Source organism: Eucyclogobius newberryi, unplaced genomic scaffold (assembly GCF_026437365.1).
Source record: "Eucyclogobius newberryi isolate DKJ021-1_F unplaced genomic scaffold, fEucNew1.0.hap1 SCAF_14, whole genome shotgun sequence".
NCBI lineage: Eukaryota > Metazoa > Chordata > Actinopteri > Gobiiformes > Gobiidae > Eucyclogobius > Eucyclogobius newberryi.
In genome coordinates, this window is record NW_027315768.1 from 15,077,993 (window position 1) to 15,094,885 (window position 16,893).

Sequence of the window (16,893 nt, forward strand, 5' to 3'; positions counted from 1 at the left end):
TGAAGTGAAGATTTATCATTAAGAAGTGAACAGTTCGGTGAGTGCAACGTGCTTAGGCAGTGTTCATGAGTCCAACGGCAGAGGGAAAGAAACTGTTCTTGTGACGGGAGGTTCTGGTCCGGATGGAAAGGAGACTCCTGCCTGAGAGGAGTGGCCTCCTGCCTGAGGGGAGTGGCCTCCTGCCTGAGGGGAGTGGCCTCCTGCCTGAGGGGAGTGGCCTCCTGCCTGAGGGGAGTGGCTCAAATAGTCCATGTCCAGGGTGAGATGGGTCGGCTGTGATCCGACCTGCACGTCCCAGAACCCTGGAAACGTACAGGTCCTGCAGAGATGGAAGGTTGCGGCCGATCACCTTCTCAGCAGAGCACACAATGCACTGTAGTCTCTGTTTGTCCCTGGCTGTGGCTCGTGCGTACCACACGGTGATGGAGGAGGTGAAGTTGGACTCAAGGATGGCCGTGTAGAACTGCACCATCATCTCCGCTGTCAGCTTTGCTTTCCTCAACTGCCACAGGAAGTACATCCTTTGCTGGCCCTTCTTGATGAGGGAGCTGATGGTGGGCTCCCACTTGAGGTCCCGGGTGATGATGATGCCGAGAAATCGGAGGAAGTCTCAGTCCACAGTGTCGATAGAGGAGTCTGAGATGGTGAGGGGGGGCTGCAGGACTGTGACTTTCCTGAAGTCCACGATCATCTCCACTGTTTTCTGGGCGTTGAACTCCAGGTTGTTACTGCTGCACCAGGACACCAGCCAGTCCACCTCCCTCCTGTAGACAGACTCATCCCTGTCCGAGATGAGCCCGATGAGGGTGATGTCTACACAATAATTTTTATATTTGTGCACAGTCCATCTTGAGATCTATCAATCATCACTGACTCAAAAAAATATGTTTTCTGTGTTTTTTTAATCCATTAATCATTGAAAAAAGTGAACATGCGTTTCTTGGTGATCAGATTTCACGTTTAGATGATTTCTCCAAAACACGTTTAGAAATGAAGACAGCTATTCAAAACACTGGATTACTTATAAACAACTTTAGCAGATCAACGAGGGATGACGCTTGTGCTGTCCACATGCCTCGACATGTCTGACTCTAGTTTACTACAACAACTCGTCCATTACCCAACTATTTAACTATTTATGTGCAGAATAGCTGCGTTACATATTTACTATGGGGCATTAGTTGAATGACAAAATAAATATGGCAATTACTTACTTTTGATGCCATATTTTCCTTATTTCCTTTTTCCCTCCTTCCACTGAGAGACGTTGTGTCACTATATTATGAATCCGGAGAGAAACTCAGACAGCCTTGGGCGGAGTTCCGTTGTGAGCCAAATGCAAATGAAGGACAAGCCGCTGTCGCCCTCCAGTGGCAACTTTTCTGTTTCTAATAGAATAGGCAGGAAACGTGGCATATCAAATGTTGCTCCAATCCATCGTTTCTCAATATTCTCAATATTATTAATAAAGAACTAAACCTAAATAAAATTGGGGGTTGACATAAAAGGTATTCATAGCAACTTTATTAGTAGTGATTTAGCCTACTAACAACATGAGATATGAAATGGTAAACAGTGTTCTATCAAGACGTAGTTTGTCATAAGAAATCAAATAAATAAACAGTTTTCTTCGAGGTCTGTGTACAAAGAACAATACATTTTTGCTAATTCAAGTTAAAAATGCGTGTTATGGTGGAATCCATTTATCTGTATTTACATGTAGAAAAAGTGCATTTAGTCAAATCAATTCAATATAAAATAAATAAAAAACACAGACCTGGAATAAAATAATTATAATAAAATCTGCTGTTGTGAATAACCATATAAAAACTTGATGACATTAATAAATACACAAAACAACAATTACAGAAAAAAGCTGCTGTGTGTGTACTCTTCAGTAATGAATCACCCATGTGACACACATCAGCAAAAATAAATATGCAGTGTTTTTTTTTTTAACATAAAAATCGGTTTTCAATGACACTACAAAGTATGGTACAAGTATACAGGCAAAGTGATGTTGACTTTCTCTTTTTGAACGGTGGATGTACAACACTTATAAAATCAGGCACCGAGGCTATTTACCAAGTTTTTTTTCAGTTCACTTTGACAGAAATGTGAGTTAGTTTGTTTTACCTGATAAGGTATTCATGGAAGGTAGTATATACGTCATAGGTTAATTCAACCACTCCATAAGGACCAGATACAGATACATAGTTTACAATATTTATAGAAACAGTGCAGGCAATGTAATAAGTTAATAAAAGCAAGTGTTTGAATTGAAAGGAAAGCATTTCAACTGTTACTTTTCAACTGTAAGGCGCAATCATCTGTATTCAATTACATTTGAAAGGCTCAACTTAAGGTGTGTTTGTTAATTTGACTTTCATCCGACCCTATTCTTTGATTAATAGAGGTTATGGTAATATAAAACAAATTAGGGCGGTACATAAGAATTACTTTTCCATTCAACTCAACCGGATCTTATTTTACACTGATGAGGTTTGGGCAAATTCAGTCGGGGCTTTGCTCTGTAGAGTGTCCGAATCTAGCAGCTCCACAATACTGTACGGGGAGCAGTCCTCTAGTCCGAGCTTCCCACATGCCCAGCCACAGAAGCCCTTCTCCAGGTCCCGCACATCCTGCCACCACTCGCTGAACGCCCACGAAACCTGTACCACAGCGGAGTACAGCGCCAGAGACACCGCCAGGGGCATGATCAGCATGGGGTAGAAAATGATGAGGAAGGGGCATATGGTGATCTTATGCCAAAACGTCCGCTCCTCGTTGTACACCAGAAACACATTGTACCAGGTGAGAGTGCCGTAGTAGAAGGAGGTGATGAACGACAGGACGAATATAACAGGCAAACAGGAAATGCTCCACAAAACAACATGGGGGCCAGAACAGAGCCCCAAACTGCAGTTGCGTCTTGAGCCCTCCCCAGCCTCACACTCTGCGTCCAGGCGCTCCCTGGACTTGGCCAGGTCACGGAGCTCCTTTTCGGTCAGTGTCACGTGAATGTCAACCACCTGGCCCTTCTTCTTCCCCCGAGTGATGGTGCCAGTCAGGGTCACGTAGCGGCTGTCGGGAGGAAGAGACCAGCCTGTAACACCAGAATGTAAACGTTAAAACCATTTGAAGGCATTTAGGGGCTAATGGCTAAGTGGATGTTCAGCTAAATGGCTGTAGGCTGAGGAGGTTTATAATATAAAACTGGAATAACAACAGCTGGTTCATTGACATCTTGGTTATATATAAGGACAGCCAAGAAGGGATAAAAGGAACAGAAGTTACAGAATGTTAAAAAGCAGCACACTTGGATAAGACATTGATTAAACATACATATTAGAGTAAATAAAGATATAGGCTTAGCTAGTCCATTGTCTAACATCATTATGTAGAAATCAATCAGCTCATTTAGTGCTCCAAATGCCTTTAATAATATTTCAGTTTTTGTTTTGTTTTTTTTAAAGCGCCAGAAGACAAGCTAACATTGGCGTTTTGTCTGCTTAGCCTGAATAACTTTTATCGTCCCATGACTTACCAACACTGCAATGCTGCATAGTTAATAGATGGACATGAAGTTTGTCTTCCAGTAGGTGCGTATTACTTCAAAAAGATTAATTTGGTCTTCCAAGTTTTTTTCATAAGCTATATATTCCTTTAAACAGACCGGTGCTGTGTTTGTTCAGTCATGTTTAGGTATGAGAATACACATGTAAAAGAATATATATCTGATAAAGTAGGTGTGTACATTGCACAGATTACATTGCAAATATTACTGATAAAATTGGGTATTGTATGTACAAATCATAATCGATAACATCTTTGACCAACCCATACCTTCATTAGTGGGAGTGCACAGGAACTTGGCCCCCTCCTCAGAGCTTCTCTCAGGGGCCTCCTCACCAGTCAGGTCCTCCTCTGATGCCCTCTCAATCTCAGAGCGGTATACAATGATTGACTCAGGCCGTGGCTCTCTCTTTTTTCTCCTCTTCCTTCTCACAGAAGGGCCAGTTTCCGAATTGTCAATGTGATTGCCTGAGACGTCCGATCTCAGGGAGATCAACTGGGGGCTGCCCTCCCCCTCAGTGTGAGACGATTCCACTTGAGCCATGCTCAGACCTGCTCAGATTAATCTACCTTTGTTATCAAAGGGTCAGCACTAAAGTAAATCTTGTGATGTTGCCATATTTGCTGTAGCCAATGTGCTCTAAATATGAATTGAAGGAAAGCTACAAAGAGGAAAAACGAGAGAGGGGAAATGTCATCAGAAAAAAACAACCCATTTTTCCAGGGGCAGATTAATCCTGCATGCATGGCCTACATCCAGTCTGTTTTTACTGATACAACTGTCATGTGTCAGTTATAACGCAGTCCTACAATGTAGATGGGAAATTAATGGATTAAACACACAAAACATGCACAATGTTGCATTTGTTTCAAAAGCAGGATGTGCCTGGATGATCAGCAGGACAGCACTAAGTGGTGACCCATATTTTTCCCTTTGCAAACTGAAACAACCAGAATTATTTGATTGCTTAATATGTATTAATAATATTGCCGAAAACAAATTGCGGACATTTCTCAAAAAATATATAATGGAAGAAGAGGTGAAATGGACAAAGCAGCTCGTCTCACAGCTGATCTCCTCCCATGGAAATCCCACCCATGTCGGCTCTTTTGTCTGCAGCCGGCGAACAGAGCAGCAGAGATTGTGATATTCCACGAAAAAGCAGACTTACCTTATCAAAACATCAGGTCAGAAAACGTCGGCTTGTATATCTACACAAATAAACCATTTTGTCAGGTACACGCTTCATGAGCTGACGGAACCATCATCACAGCGGCGTTGTCGCCGTTACGTGCGCAACGTACGTGCAGATGTGCGGCTGCGCAGATTCTTTCATGAATAGCCCTGTGCCCGCCCAATAATCCACTTATTTTACGCACACAGATGCGCCAAAGCAAACAGTGAATATACTGTAATATAATAGATCCAGAACACTTTACAGGGATCTATTGTTATACTTTCATGGTATTGTAGCTTTAGGCCTCTGTGAGTGGGTGCAGTGTTTTAACTTTTTTATTAAACGTGTTTGTAATTTTGTACACATACTATTTCACAGTATGAATAATTGCATGTATTTAAATCATTTTAACAAAATTGTAAAACATAAGGTCAATGAATGAAAATTGGGTTGACTAACAATAATTTATTAGTTTATTAAATTGTTTGTGTTTGTGTATTTATTTGTCTTCAGACCGGACTACACCATAACAACTTCTCCGCTAAAGCCATGGATGTGGCTAAAGCTAACGCTAGCTTAACTCTGTGTTTGTAAAACATGGCTGACGAAGATTTTCTAAAAAACATTAACAGTTTACTGCTTCAATGTGGTAATGTATAATCAATTATTACATAAAAATGAGCCTGTTTGCTAATTGAAAACAAAACGTGTATTGTGTGTTTTTAGCCCTTCACACAAGAGAGCTTTCTCAAAGGAAAAATGACACCAGTCAACAAATTGATGGTTTGTCTGTTGTTATAATTTAAGGCTGAATATTTCTATGAACTAGTTATGTTTAATTATTTGTGTAAAAATATGTTGCAATGTACTTACAAGTGAGTATGAACAGTTTACAGAGATGAGATTTCTAAGGCAAAGTCCCATATTGAAACAACCAAGACAAATATCAAGACCCTTGAGGAAAATATTGAGACAAAACAAAACACTTTGGTACAGAATAAAGCAATTGCCAAAAGGTAAGATATGGGTCATTAAAAACAACAACAACAACAATAATCAAATGGTATTTAAATGGAGGTCTCATCTCTCTCTCAACAGTATGAAAGCCAGCAACAGCCTGGTGCTGCATTATGAGCAGACGCTGAAGGCTGAACTGGAGAGCCGAAAAGACAGCTACAACCGAGACAGGTGGGCCTTTACCCTTTACCCTTTACCCTTTACCTGACCCATGGACTGCACTGAGCTTTGGTATCACTGTATGACTGACTCTTATCTGCACATTTATAAAGGGAAGAGTATGAAAAGAGGATTTCAAGCTACAGATCATCCTTCCAGTCGTATAAAGAATATTATTACAACAATCCTCTTGCCCAAAAGCTCTTAGGGCTGCAGGCCGAAAACAGAGAGATTGAGGCCAAGATTAAGCGCTGCGATGATTTAATAACATTAAAGCAAAAGGAGCTGGAACATCTCACAGGTGTTAAATCTGTTGTTTGTGTTGTAAATTTAAAGACCATAATGTATTTAGTTCATATGTGTTTTGTTTTAGCAGCTCCAGTGATTGAAAACACTTCCCCAGAGAAACCCTTGGAAAAGTATATTTTTTAGCATTTTATTTAATTAACTGAGATTTATAATTACATTATGAATGTTATTACAATGTATTCCTCATAATGTCACTGTCTCTAGTGAGCAACTCGAAAAAGAGCCAGAAAAACAACCATTCCAGGAAACAGCAGAGGACAATCTTTCCTCTTTACAGAATCTTTCCTCTTCGCAGAAAACAAAGGTATGCAAAAGTAAAATAAAACCCAACAGGTCTGAAATATTATTTGTTACCAGCAAACTTTAAATACAGAAATTATATTACAGGAACATCATATTTTGTCTGAGGAGGTTTGTGAAGAAGCTGTCACAGATGCACAGAGTGCTTCCCAGTCCAAACTACAAACAGAGGAGACAGGCGTAGGGGACTCTCAGCAGATTGATGGCACGTACAGTGATTTATCTTAACAAATGTATCAACTGATGTTCTACAGTAATACTGATTTTGATTTTTCATCAGAACAACATCAAGAACAAACAGAGTCCGTAGAGAAAGACCTTGAGACTGGGCCACAGGATCCATCTCTGGTACATCCTTTTTTGTACCTTGTTTCTTTTGACATCGTGTCTACTAACATTTTTTGTTTCAACTTTCCAACTTTTAACATTTCATTATCATACCACACAGGAACAACAGTTCACTGTAATGGAAATTGAACAAGCAATGGCGGTAGAGATGGACGAGGGTCCGGAAGAAGGCCAAGCTGCTAACAAAGAGGAAGATGAAACTCTTTTGAGTCAAGTATCTTCACAAGAAACAAACCCACACACTTCTCCAGCAATAACAAAACCTGGCCTTGCAACCCCCACTTTCCCATTTACGTAAGATTTGAAAATTATCATCTTGGCTAAAGCACACTGCATGACAGAATCTTTCCACACATTTTTTATTAAAGGTTTAGCCCTGGCAGATCTTCACAAATCTCAGATTCAAGCAAATCCCCTGCTTTCCCCTTTGATATACACTCTGAACCAAGCACTCCAGGCTTTTTTGGCTTCGAGGCACAGGATGAGGTGAGCCTACTGTGTGTTTTACTTATGGTACTGTTGTGCTCATTTGTAAATACAATAAATATTTTTTGCAGGACTCAGCATCACCTTTCACAAGCTCCTTTTTTGGAGAGAAGGTACGTGCAACCTCGGTTTTAACCCTTACAATTACACAAATGTCACGGTCTTTGTTATCTTCACAGAAAACTACAGCATCTAAAACTTCCATGGGTAAAATTCCATACAACTATATATTTAATTAAGTACTTTCTAATACACAAAGCATGTTTCTGTTCTGTAGAGTTCCTGTTCAACCAGCCCGAGCCAAGTGAGGACTTCCAGTTTTCCTTCAATACAGGAAGCCCTAATGAGGGATGCAGCAACAAAGATAAAGCCAGGGGAGACTTTCCATTTTCATTCAACTTTTAATTGAAGGCATTGTTAAGATGGCAGTTCCAGAAGTTACATTACTTGTTTTTTTGTTTTAAAGGGAAAACAGTTCAATGCATGCAGTTTATATTGAAAAAGATTTACCAGAAAGCAACTCACATTACAAAACAGTTCATATTTATATAATATATATATATATATATATATATATATTATATATATATTATATATATATATATATATATATATATATAATATATATATATATATATATATATAATATATATATATAAATATATATATATAATATATATATTATATAATATATATATATATAATATATATATTATATAATATATATATATATAATATATATTATATAATATATATAATATATATATTATATAATATATATATTATATAATATATATATATTATATAATATATTATATATAATATATATATTATATAATATATATATATAATATATATATTATATATATATATATATATATATATATATTATATAATATATATATATTATATATATATATATATATATATTATATAATATATATATTATATATATATATTATATGTATATATATATTATATAATATATATATTATATATATATATTATATGTATATATATTATATAATAAATAATATATATATATATATATATATATATATATATATATATATATATATATATATATATATATATATATATATATATATATATATATATATATATATATATATATATATATATATATATATATATATATATATATAGTATTAAGACAATTAAAAATATTTAAACGGTCAATAATCACGGTTTATTCTGAATACTGTTGAAGCAGATTAAATACAATGTTCAAATGCTTGAAACTTGAATGAATTGCATACAGTTAACAAATAAATTACTTTTAAAATCACTTTTAGTTATTTTTCCTTGGCATGTTTCAATGACGTTGACTCATGATACACATAGCACCATGTCGTAATAAACACCATAATAACTCATATCTGGACTATATTAATTCCTCTCACATTGAAATATTAAAAAATCTGTAGAAGCAGTAGCAGTAAAAATCCTCTTTAAAACTGTACTTAATTTTTTGTTGTAATAATTGCCCTTTAGTTACATTCTTTGCGGCTAGCTGCTGCGGCAAGAAGGGTGCACTCATTTTGACACTGAACGCAGCCTAGAAACCATTGTCAACACTCAGTGATCGCTGTGTCACGTGTTTGAGGGATCCAGGGACATATTCACTGAAGCTGGTTTGATACTTGGCCAACATCTTCAGCAATGGTCTCACATGATACCACCATTGGTCTTTTGGTACTCGGTGTCTGCAATACAGATGTCATATTTTTGTAATAAAACATTTCAACAATATAGTGCCAGCTTAGATTTGTCAAACGCACTCTATGTTACGGGTTTTAGACAACTTACTCAAAGTCTGTTATCTCCTTGAGGTCAGAGACGGGAGTGAATGCAACAACTTTTCTGTTCAGTCCGAGGACACATGCAGTTTTTGGCGAGTTGGCAAACACACGCTCTGAAGACACGGAACAAGACATTATGGAGCATTCATTCTGCGTCCAAAAGAATGTGGACAAAATGGATGGTAGTATACTTACCCTGACGGAAGTTATCGGTCATTTGCTCTGAAAGCCACTGCATAGCCTTCACCCCCATCTTGGTGCCAAAATTTCTGTCAAATGGAGAAGGTGCGCCTCCCTAAATAACAAGTAAGATAGATATAGTAAAAACAGTGTATAAAGTATTTTTTAATTAAGGAAAGGCCGTTTATAGGCAAGACACTAAAGGCAAAATTAGTTATTTTCTTACGTTTTCTGGTTAGTTGGCTTTCTCAACGTATAAGCCTTCACCCGGAAACAACAAAATGGTTGAATCTACACCTACAGATGTTTTATTGTTTCATTTAATCATGAGCATCATAGATTTATATGGGACATGGTAACTTCTAGGGTCGTTTTCTCAAAATGCATTTTTCGACCAGAGACATAAAGATCAGCCCTTTAAACTAGCACATACAGACAACACACTTTCCCTTATTTTTTTGCAATTTTTTTACGCAAATTTTCAGTAAGATCTAATTTACCCATACTAAATAAGAAGCCCCCCTAACTGTAATTTACTTGCTCTAATACGTCAAATGAAGCAAGAAAGTTAAGCTGGCTCCATCATTTTTTTCAGATTTATATGTCCCATAAATGTGCAGTATTTATATATGAAACGTTTCATCTTTAAATGTAAGATGTTCTCCTGTTTACCTGTAGTGTCTCGCCATAAGATTGTTAAATCGACCTCTGACCTGTTGCAGATGTCCGAGCACATTAACTCTGCAGTCAAAGATGCCTTTTCCCTCTGCAGAGTAGAGCTTATGGATGAAGTCGGTAGTGTAGTGCGCGTGGCAATATTCATTCCTGTTGAACAAAACCAAACCATATCAAACATATTAAAATCAATGACAGTATCTCGTCAGGTACAAGAAAAAACGCTGATATAATTACCGTATCACTAAACCTCGCTGAATGTCCTTTTTCATCTTTTCAGCCAAATGTTCCACGTTAGTCTGAAAAGTAAAAGCATTAGAAACTGACTTTGATTCCTAAAAGTATGTTGTTGTTGCTTATACCTTAAGGTCATGGATGTTGAAGGGGTCTTCATAGATGTAGACTGCGTCCGCTCCCACAGCCAGAGCTGTGGTTGTGGCCAGATACCCACAGAATCCTCCCATAGTCTCCACCACAAACACACGCCTCTTTGTGCCAGAGGCCGACTGCTTGATCTTGTCACAACCCTGTTCAGACACGTGTTAATCTCACAAAGGCTTTATATGGCACAGATATGTAGAACACCTAAATTATATTAGTTAGTTTATTTTATTCTTTTTGTTTGTTGGTTTGTTTGTTTGTTGACAAGTTTTGTTTCCGTTAGCCTTAGAAAATGCAGCCCAAAATGTAGGTAGTCGGACTGTATGGTATTGGGAACAATTACATTACAGATAATGTGATACAGTATCTATAGGTCCAAGGAACACCAAGTGGATATATTTAAATTAAAACAGGCTGCAGACTTTTATATTACCGGTATATCCATTTGATGCATCTTTTTTGGGGCGAAGCTGCACAGACCAACAGCACACCAAAGTGAGGCTCTGCGCAGTGTTACCTCCATGGCAGCATTGACAGCTGTGTCTGCTCCCACGCTGAAGTCTGTTCCCGGGACGTTGTTGCTGATGGTGGCTGGGATGACACACATGGGGATGCACAGCTCCTCATAAAGACGCCTGGCTTCAAACAGCTCCAGCACACCGTGATAGCCCTGAGGGTTAGCAGGCAGCATGTGTTATAAAACATCTCCAACAGAATACGGCACTAGTTTATTATCCTTTGAATGCTTTTGATGGGTTTACCTCGAAGCCTCCGATTACAAGCAGTGATGTAATACTGTATGTTTTGAGTGTACTGACAATTTTCTCCATGCATTTGGACGGAAGAGTTCTATATAAACATAAGGAACAAAGGTAACTGTGTGCCAAGTGCCCTTTTGTTTATTTTTTTACATAAATCTCATAAACATCCAAGTTAACGTTTGAAAATAATTGTAATTGTGTTTTTTCTCACCGTTTTGTCCCCAGTCTGGAGCCCCCTTGACCAGTCCATCCTGCAACTGTGTGCCACTCCATCTCAAACAACTGCGAGTAAAAGGCATTTGTTTGTGTTCACTCAAAAGACAAACTGGCACACACTTAAATACTTACTTCTCCATCAGCCAGTCCTTGAAAGCCATTGTGAAAGGCATAGACTTTGTGCCCCTGAGCAATGGCTAACCTGACCGCAGATCTCACAGCAGCGTTCATCCCGGGAGCCGGTGCCCCGACATTGATTATGGCTATGGAGAACTCAGTCTGGACACAAGAGTCATTTCAGTTGGGGCCCAATGTTTAACTGAAAAAACTGTCAAGAGCCGAGCACTGACCTTAATTTGGGCTGGTTTTTTGAATGCGAGAAGTCTGTAGATATTCCAGTTATTTTCAAAGCTCCTGTGAAACGAGTTTTTATCTTCGGTGAGTATTTTTTTTTCCATTCCAAGAAAAAACAAGATTATAGTCCCTTACCCGCCACGCAGTTTCACAACTTCACTAAACCTTTTCTCATTCATAGCTTGCTGGACCAGCTGTGTCTTTAAAAAGCAAAGGGTGGTTTAGTTGTGCTCATGACAATACTGAATAAAGAAGACAGCAGCTAACCATTTCCACACACTCCATGAGAGGTAGCCTGACTGCGTGGTTACCGGACAGGCCGATGACACACGCTGGAGTGTCCGGGGCAGCCTCCATCAGGGCCACTACTGCCTCTACGCCCAGCTTACTGCTCTGTGGAATGGAAAAGACACTTGTTTCAGGTGTTAAACAAAGATGAAAGTAACCTATGTTTGGAAAAGGGTTTGAAGTCTTAAAAATCATGATGTTAAACTCACCAAAATTCTGTCAAATGCTGAAGGAGTCCCTCCTCTCTGAACATGGCCCAGTACTGTCACTCTGGTGTCATAACCAAGCCTTTTCCCCACCAGCTGAAGCATAACAAAATATCATTGGATATATAGAAACAAATTGCAAAATAAGAACACATTTACTGCAATACAAGGGAAGTTACTTACATCTTTTATATAAGCTGATGAAATTGGCTTTCCATTACAGTCGATAGCGCCCTCTGCAACAATTATGATGTTGAGTCTGGATCCAGAGCGACTCTGTGGTTAAAAAGTAACATTAAAGATAACACTAAATTAAAGCTAGAAACATAAATTCAGCTGTAGTGTGATGCAGCTGTAGATTGTGGCTCACCGCCTCTAGACGAGCACACATGCGGTCCTCCCAGCCCTCTTGAGGAGGGACCTCAGGTATGAACAGCCAGTCTGCCCCAGACGCCAGCGCTGACACTAAAGCCAGATACCTGATGTGGGAAAAAAAGGAATTTAAAATAAGCTTTTGCATCTGCAAAAGAAGCTAATAGCAACCTAAACTCACCCACAGTGACGTCCCATGACCTCCAGGACAAAAGTGCGCTGGTGGCTACAATAGAAAGCATGCAGTGTTACAACTACACTTTTGACAAGTCAGGACAAGATTTTGCCCACCATCTTATAAAAGAGAACTCTTAAGCTGCTTCATATGCTGTACCTAAAAATAAAGCTGTAACCCACTTATTTCCAGTCAAATCAATAATTCTGGGAAGCATCAGGGTCAGTTTGTACTCCAAACCCACACATGCATTTTATATGGATTCCGCCTGGACCTGTTTGCTTTATTAAAAGTCCCAAAACTATTTTTTGTGAATTATCTTCAGCAAGAGAATTGTCAAAACCAAACTGACCCTCATTTTAGTGTCAGACCCGACCTCCTGACACCAGCTTTACTCCTTCAAATATTTAACAAAGAAAACCTAACCGTGAAACCTGATTTCTTCCGTGCAGAGCTTGTTTCTACGTATGATTAGAGTAAACCTTTCAGGGTCCAAAACTACTGAGGCTCAGCTTCACAAAGGCTCCAGCCAATTGTTTGTGCTCCACAGGGTTCAGGAACTGCTTCAGTTTAAATGGGGGTCATTTTTTCAAGCGATTTTGGAACAACAGGCTCCTAAGCAAGAAGGGTTAAGTGTAATCCCTCATTCATCCAGAAGACTTCCATTGTAGAAAAATATTCAGTTGTAGTCATCTGGACACCGTTTTTAGAAAAACAAAAGGTTTCGACTCCGATCCGGGCCCATTGCAGGGCTGTTAGAAAACAAAAAGGGTATTTTCAAGTGAAACCAAATACTCCCTTTAACAGGAAGTCCCACCCGGAGGGCAGGTCGTATTCAGAGTAGGATATATATATCCGAGTTCCCAGACTTTGTTCGCAGATTGAGATGGACTCTCAGATGAGAGTCGAAACGTTTGTTTCCAGATTACTACAACTGAATATTTTTCTACAAGAAGGTAAAAAATCTAACTAAGTAAGACAAAATTGACCAGCTTTAGTAGTCAAACGTATAAGGTAAGTACATGTAATAAAATAGTTTTGTGTTTAAATCCTTACATTTTAGTTGGTAAGACCTACCTTTGAGCAGTAGTCATAATAGCATCAACTATCTCCATGATGCGGTGCAGTGCAGAGTCAGCTCCTATCGTCATGTCAGTGCCACAGAAGTCGTTGTCAATGGAGCCCACCAGCCCCACAATGTTAAGATGACTATACTGTCTGGCCATTGTGTCTACAATTCTCCCTGGAAGCATCACACACACCAAACATAACATATTAATAGAACTTCATTACTACAGAGTACTACACTAGCAAGGACCACAATAATGGAATACAAGGGAATATTTATTTAGAATTGTGGTGATGATGAGGACAATGACATCGAGGATAGACCGATGAGGGCTCGGGCTCAGGTGACCAGCCCAGCCAATTCAGAAGCCTCCCTTTCTTTAGATGGTCATGTAAGGCGGAAGTGAAAGAGACATGGGGTGCGAGGGTGGGGTCGAGAGTTGCTGGGATAGGCCTGTATAAAAAGGGCTTCTGGGCAATTAAGAGGTGTGGCTAAAGAATGGTTGCAGGAGGAGGAGGAGGAGGAGGAGGAGTAGCAGGTTGAGTCGTGGTGCACCTCCTGAACCTCGGTCAATGATTAAAATCCATTATCTACATTTAAGAGAGTTTACCTTTCTCGACCAGCTCCTGAAGCAAGCCGCTCCACTCGTTGCGGAAGGTATTAGCCCCAGTGAGACTGCCGTCCCCACCACACACACACAGGTTGGTGATGCCCCTTTTGACCAGGTTAAATGCAGCTGCAAGTCTGCCCTCACGAGTGGTGAAGGCTTTGCATCTGGCACTGCCTATCACAGTTCCTCCCTGCAAAGTGCACACATACTCATAAGCAACAGAAATGTACAGTACATTTAGAGAATTATTGTTTAATCTTTCGAATGAGTAGATTTTGGGGCGCACCCAAGCTCTTGCACTATTCTATATTCACACTTCACACAAGCCAGAAAAAATGACTGAAATTGGATCAGATTTGGTGAACATGAACAAGCTACAACCAAATCTGATCTTTATGATGCAAAGTTACTCACTGGTTTATCTAGACCCATGTTATTTACCATTCAAACGCATGATATGATAGCTTACTATGATTTATTTATTTTCTTCTCATTTTAATTAATGTCCAAAATGCAGACAGCCATAATAGAACCAACAGCTATGAACTGGTTGGTCAATAATATTGTCTTAAGTCCTAAAGCAGAATCTTTTTTAGTACCTTACAATGGTATTCTTGTTCATCATCAACCGGCTAAGTCTGGATAAAGTGATATCCAACAATTAAGACTTAGAGCTGTGTGCATTGGACAAAGCAAGATAAAAAAAACAACAGCACTTGTTTATGGTAGGCTTGCGAGTCGCAGCATGCAAAAGCTGGTGTTAAACAACAGTAACAAGCTCAAGACCCCTTACCAGATATAATTCACTTTTAAGAAGATTAACAAGATCAAAGTGAGACAGAAAAGAATGTCATAAGAATTTCAATGAACAAACGTGATAAATGATGTACTCAATAAGACATAGATTAAGTAGAACTATCAGCAGTGAGGTCTACTTACAAGTTGGATGATATTGGTCACACTGTGCCAGTGAGCCAGTTTGATGTTATCCCCTCCATCCACCAGGCCCTGGTACCCCTGTCAACCAGTAACACATCTGTGTGTAGTCATAATAAGGCAGTTTACACAACAAGAGCCATACAGCAGCATGAAAACCTGCTTACCTCATGAATTAGAAAAACCTTGGCCCCAACATAGATTCCCATTCTGGTGACAGCCCGCACAGCAGCATTCATTCCTGTTAACACCATAACAAATACAGAACTATTACAAGCATAGTGTAAACTGCACTGCTACATTATGTTGATAAACACTTTTCAAAACATTTTGTTTGATCATTTACTATGTGGCAAAAATTGCCATTGCATGAATGAATGTGGGTCAGACAGTCTCTGACCCTTTAGTCCTGTTTGATAAAGTTCATGGATTTACGTCTGCTGGGCTTGACAGCTGCTGGTGATAAAAGCAATGTTATCAACGTAGAATATCTTATTGTCAGGAACAATAGCCCATGTTTAAGTTCTATGCTTTCCACAGCAATGTAAAGTGCTTATGGTTGCTTTTTGTCCGTGTAAATATTTAAAAAAATATATTAAATTAAAGGCGAACAATGTGTTAAGCAATATTGCATGTCTAGTCAAGGCATCTACCACCCGCTATCAGAAAATAATATGATGTGGTTAGATGCATGACGTGGTGGTTGTACACACACAGGTGCTGCTCCCATAGCAGCACTGACCACTGGCCAGTAGAGGTCACAGCTTTATGGCAGAAATGTGTGGACACTTTTGCCTCAATATGACACTCTTAAAACCTGAATATCTCCCTTGTTTTTTGGGGGATGATTTGCTAATTCTAAAAGTATTACACTCTGGTTACCATGACCTTTCTGATGGTGTAACTCAATTCTAAATCTTCTCGTACACACATGAAACTCAAAGCCACGAATTGTTAAGCCTATTAATCAATAATAGGTTATATATAGCTATAGCTCCCCCAGTGTTGACCATGCGCTATAAATATGTGACGAACCAACTGCACGTAGCCAACACCGCAGATCCTGCTATGATCAGCATGATTACAGCACAGATCCTGCTTTGCTCTGCATAATTACAGCACTGACACACACGAAGGCAGAATGTGATGTCAAAAATGTGATGTCAAAACTGTGCAAACCTTGTGCATCTCCGCCGCTGGTCAGCACCGCCATGGCTCGCCCAGCCCCGCTCATCTTCAGCTTCTCCAGGTCCACTGAGGTCTGCCTCTTCACTTTCGCCATGTTCAGCAACAACAAGGACAACAACAGCAGCACAAACGCATGAAACGCTTATCGTCTCGTATAAGTGTCTTTGCTTTGGTCCTTTAGTTACTTCCTCGTTTGCAGCTTCTTGTTGTGTTGCGACTTAATCGAGTAAAGACACTTCCCCCCGGCCTGGCTCCTCCCACGGACATATAAGGACATATAAGGAGG

The 16,893-nt window shown here is 39.2% G+C and overlaps 2 protein-coding genes across 3 annotated transcripts; both read right to left on the reverse strand.

Annotated features, from left to right (window-relative positions):
• Positions 1-2,026: 2,026 nt before the first annotated feature.
• On the reverse strand, positions 2,027-4,876 carry tmem169b (transmembrane protein 169b). Of its 2 annotated transcripts, XM_072444403.1 has the most exons (3): positions 4,749-4,876; positions 3,841-4,128; positions 2,027-3,106 (listed from the first exon to the last, which is right to left on the reverse strand). In XM_072444403.1, the coding sequence occupies exons 2-3, from the start codon at positions 4,118-4,120 to the stop codon at positions 2,490-2,492; spliced, it is 897 nt and encodes a 298-aa protein (XP_072300504.1). In that variant the 5' UTR covers positions 4,121-4,128; positions 4,749-4,876; the 3' UTR covers positions 2,027-2,489. The 2 variants fall into 2 exon arrangements, with proteins under 2 accessions (XP_072300504.1, XP_072300505.1); XM_072444404.1 differs by lacking the exon at positions 4,749-4,876 and having other exon boundaries at positions 2,030-3,106; positions 3,847-4,236.
• A 3,989-nt stretch (positions 4,877-8,865) lies between these two features.
• pfkla (phosphofructokinase, liver a) lies at positions 8,866-16,810 on the reverse strand. The gene is made up of 22 exons (XM_072444402.1): positions 16,599-16,810; positions 15,587-15,660; positions 15,423-15,500; positions 14,484-14,673; positions 13,882-14,047; positions 12,811-12,855; positions 12,628-12,736; positions 12,441-12,533; positions 12,261-12,353; positions 12,031-12,156; positions 11,899-11,963; positions 11,760-11,823; positions 11,542-11,688; positions 11,405-11,475; positions 11,194-11,281; positions 10,950-11,102; positions 10,414-10,578; positions 10,289-10,350; positions 10,090-10,201; positions 9,392-9,491; positions 9,204-9,309; positions 8,866-9,100 (listed from the first exon to the last, which is right to left on the reverse strand). The coding sequence occupies exons 1-22, from the start codon at positions 16,699-16,701 to the stop codon at positions 8,953-8,955; spliced, it is 2,358 nt and encodes a 785-aa protein (XP_072300503.1). The 5' UTR covers positions 16,702-16,810; the 3' UTR covers positions 8,866-8,952.
• Between the last annotated feature and the right edge of the window lie 83 nt (positions 16,811-16,893).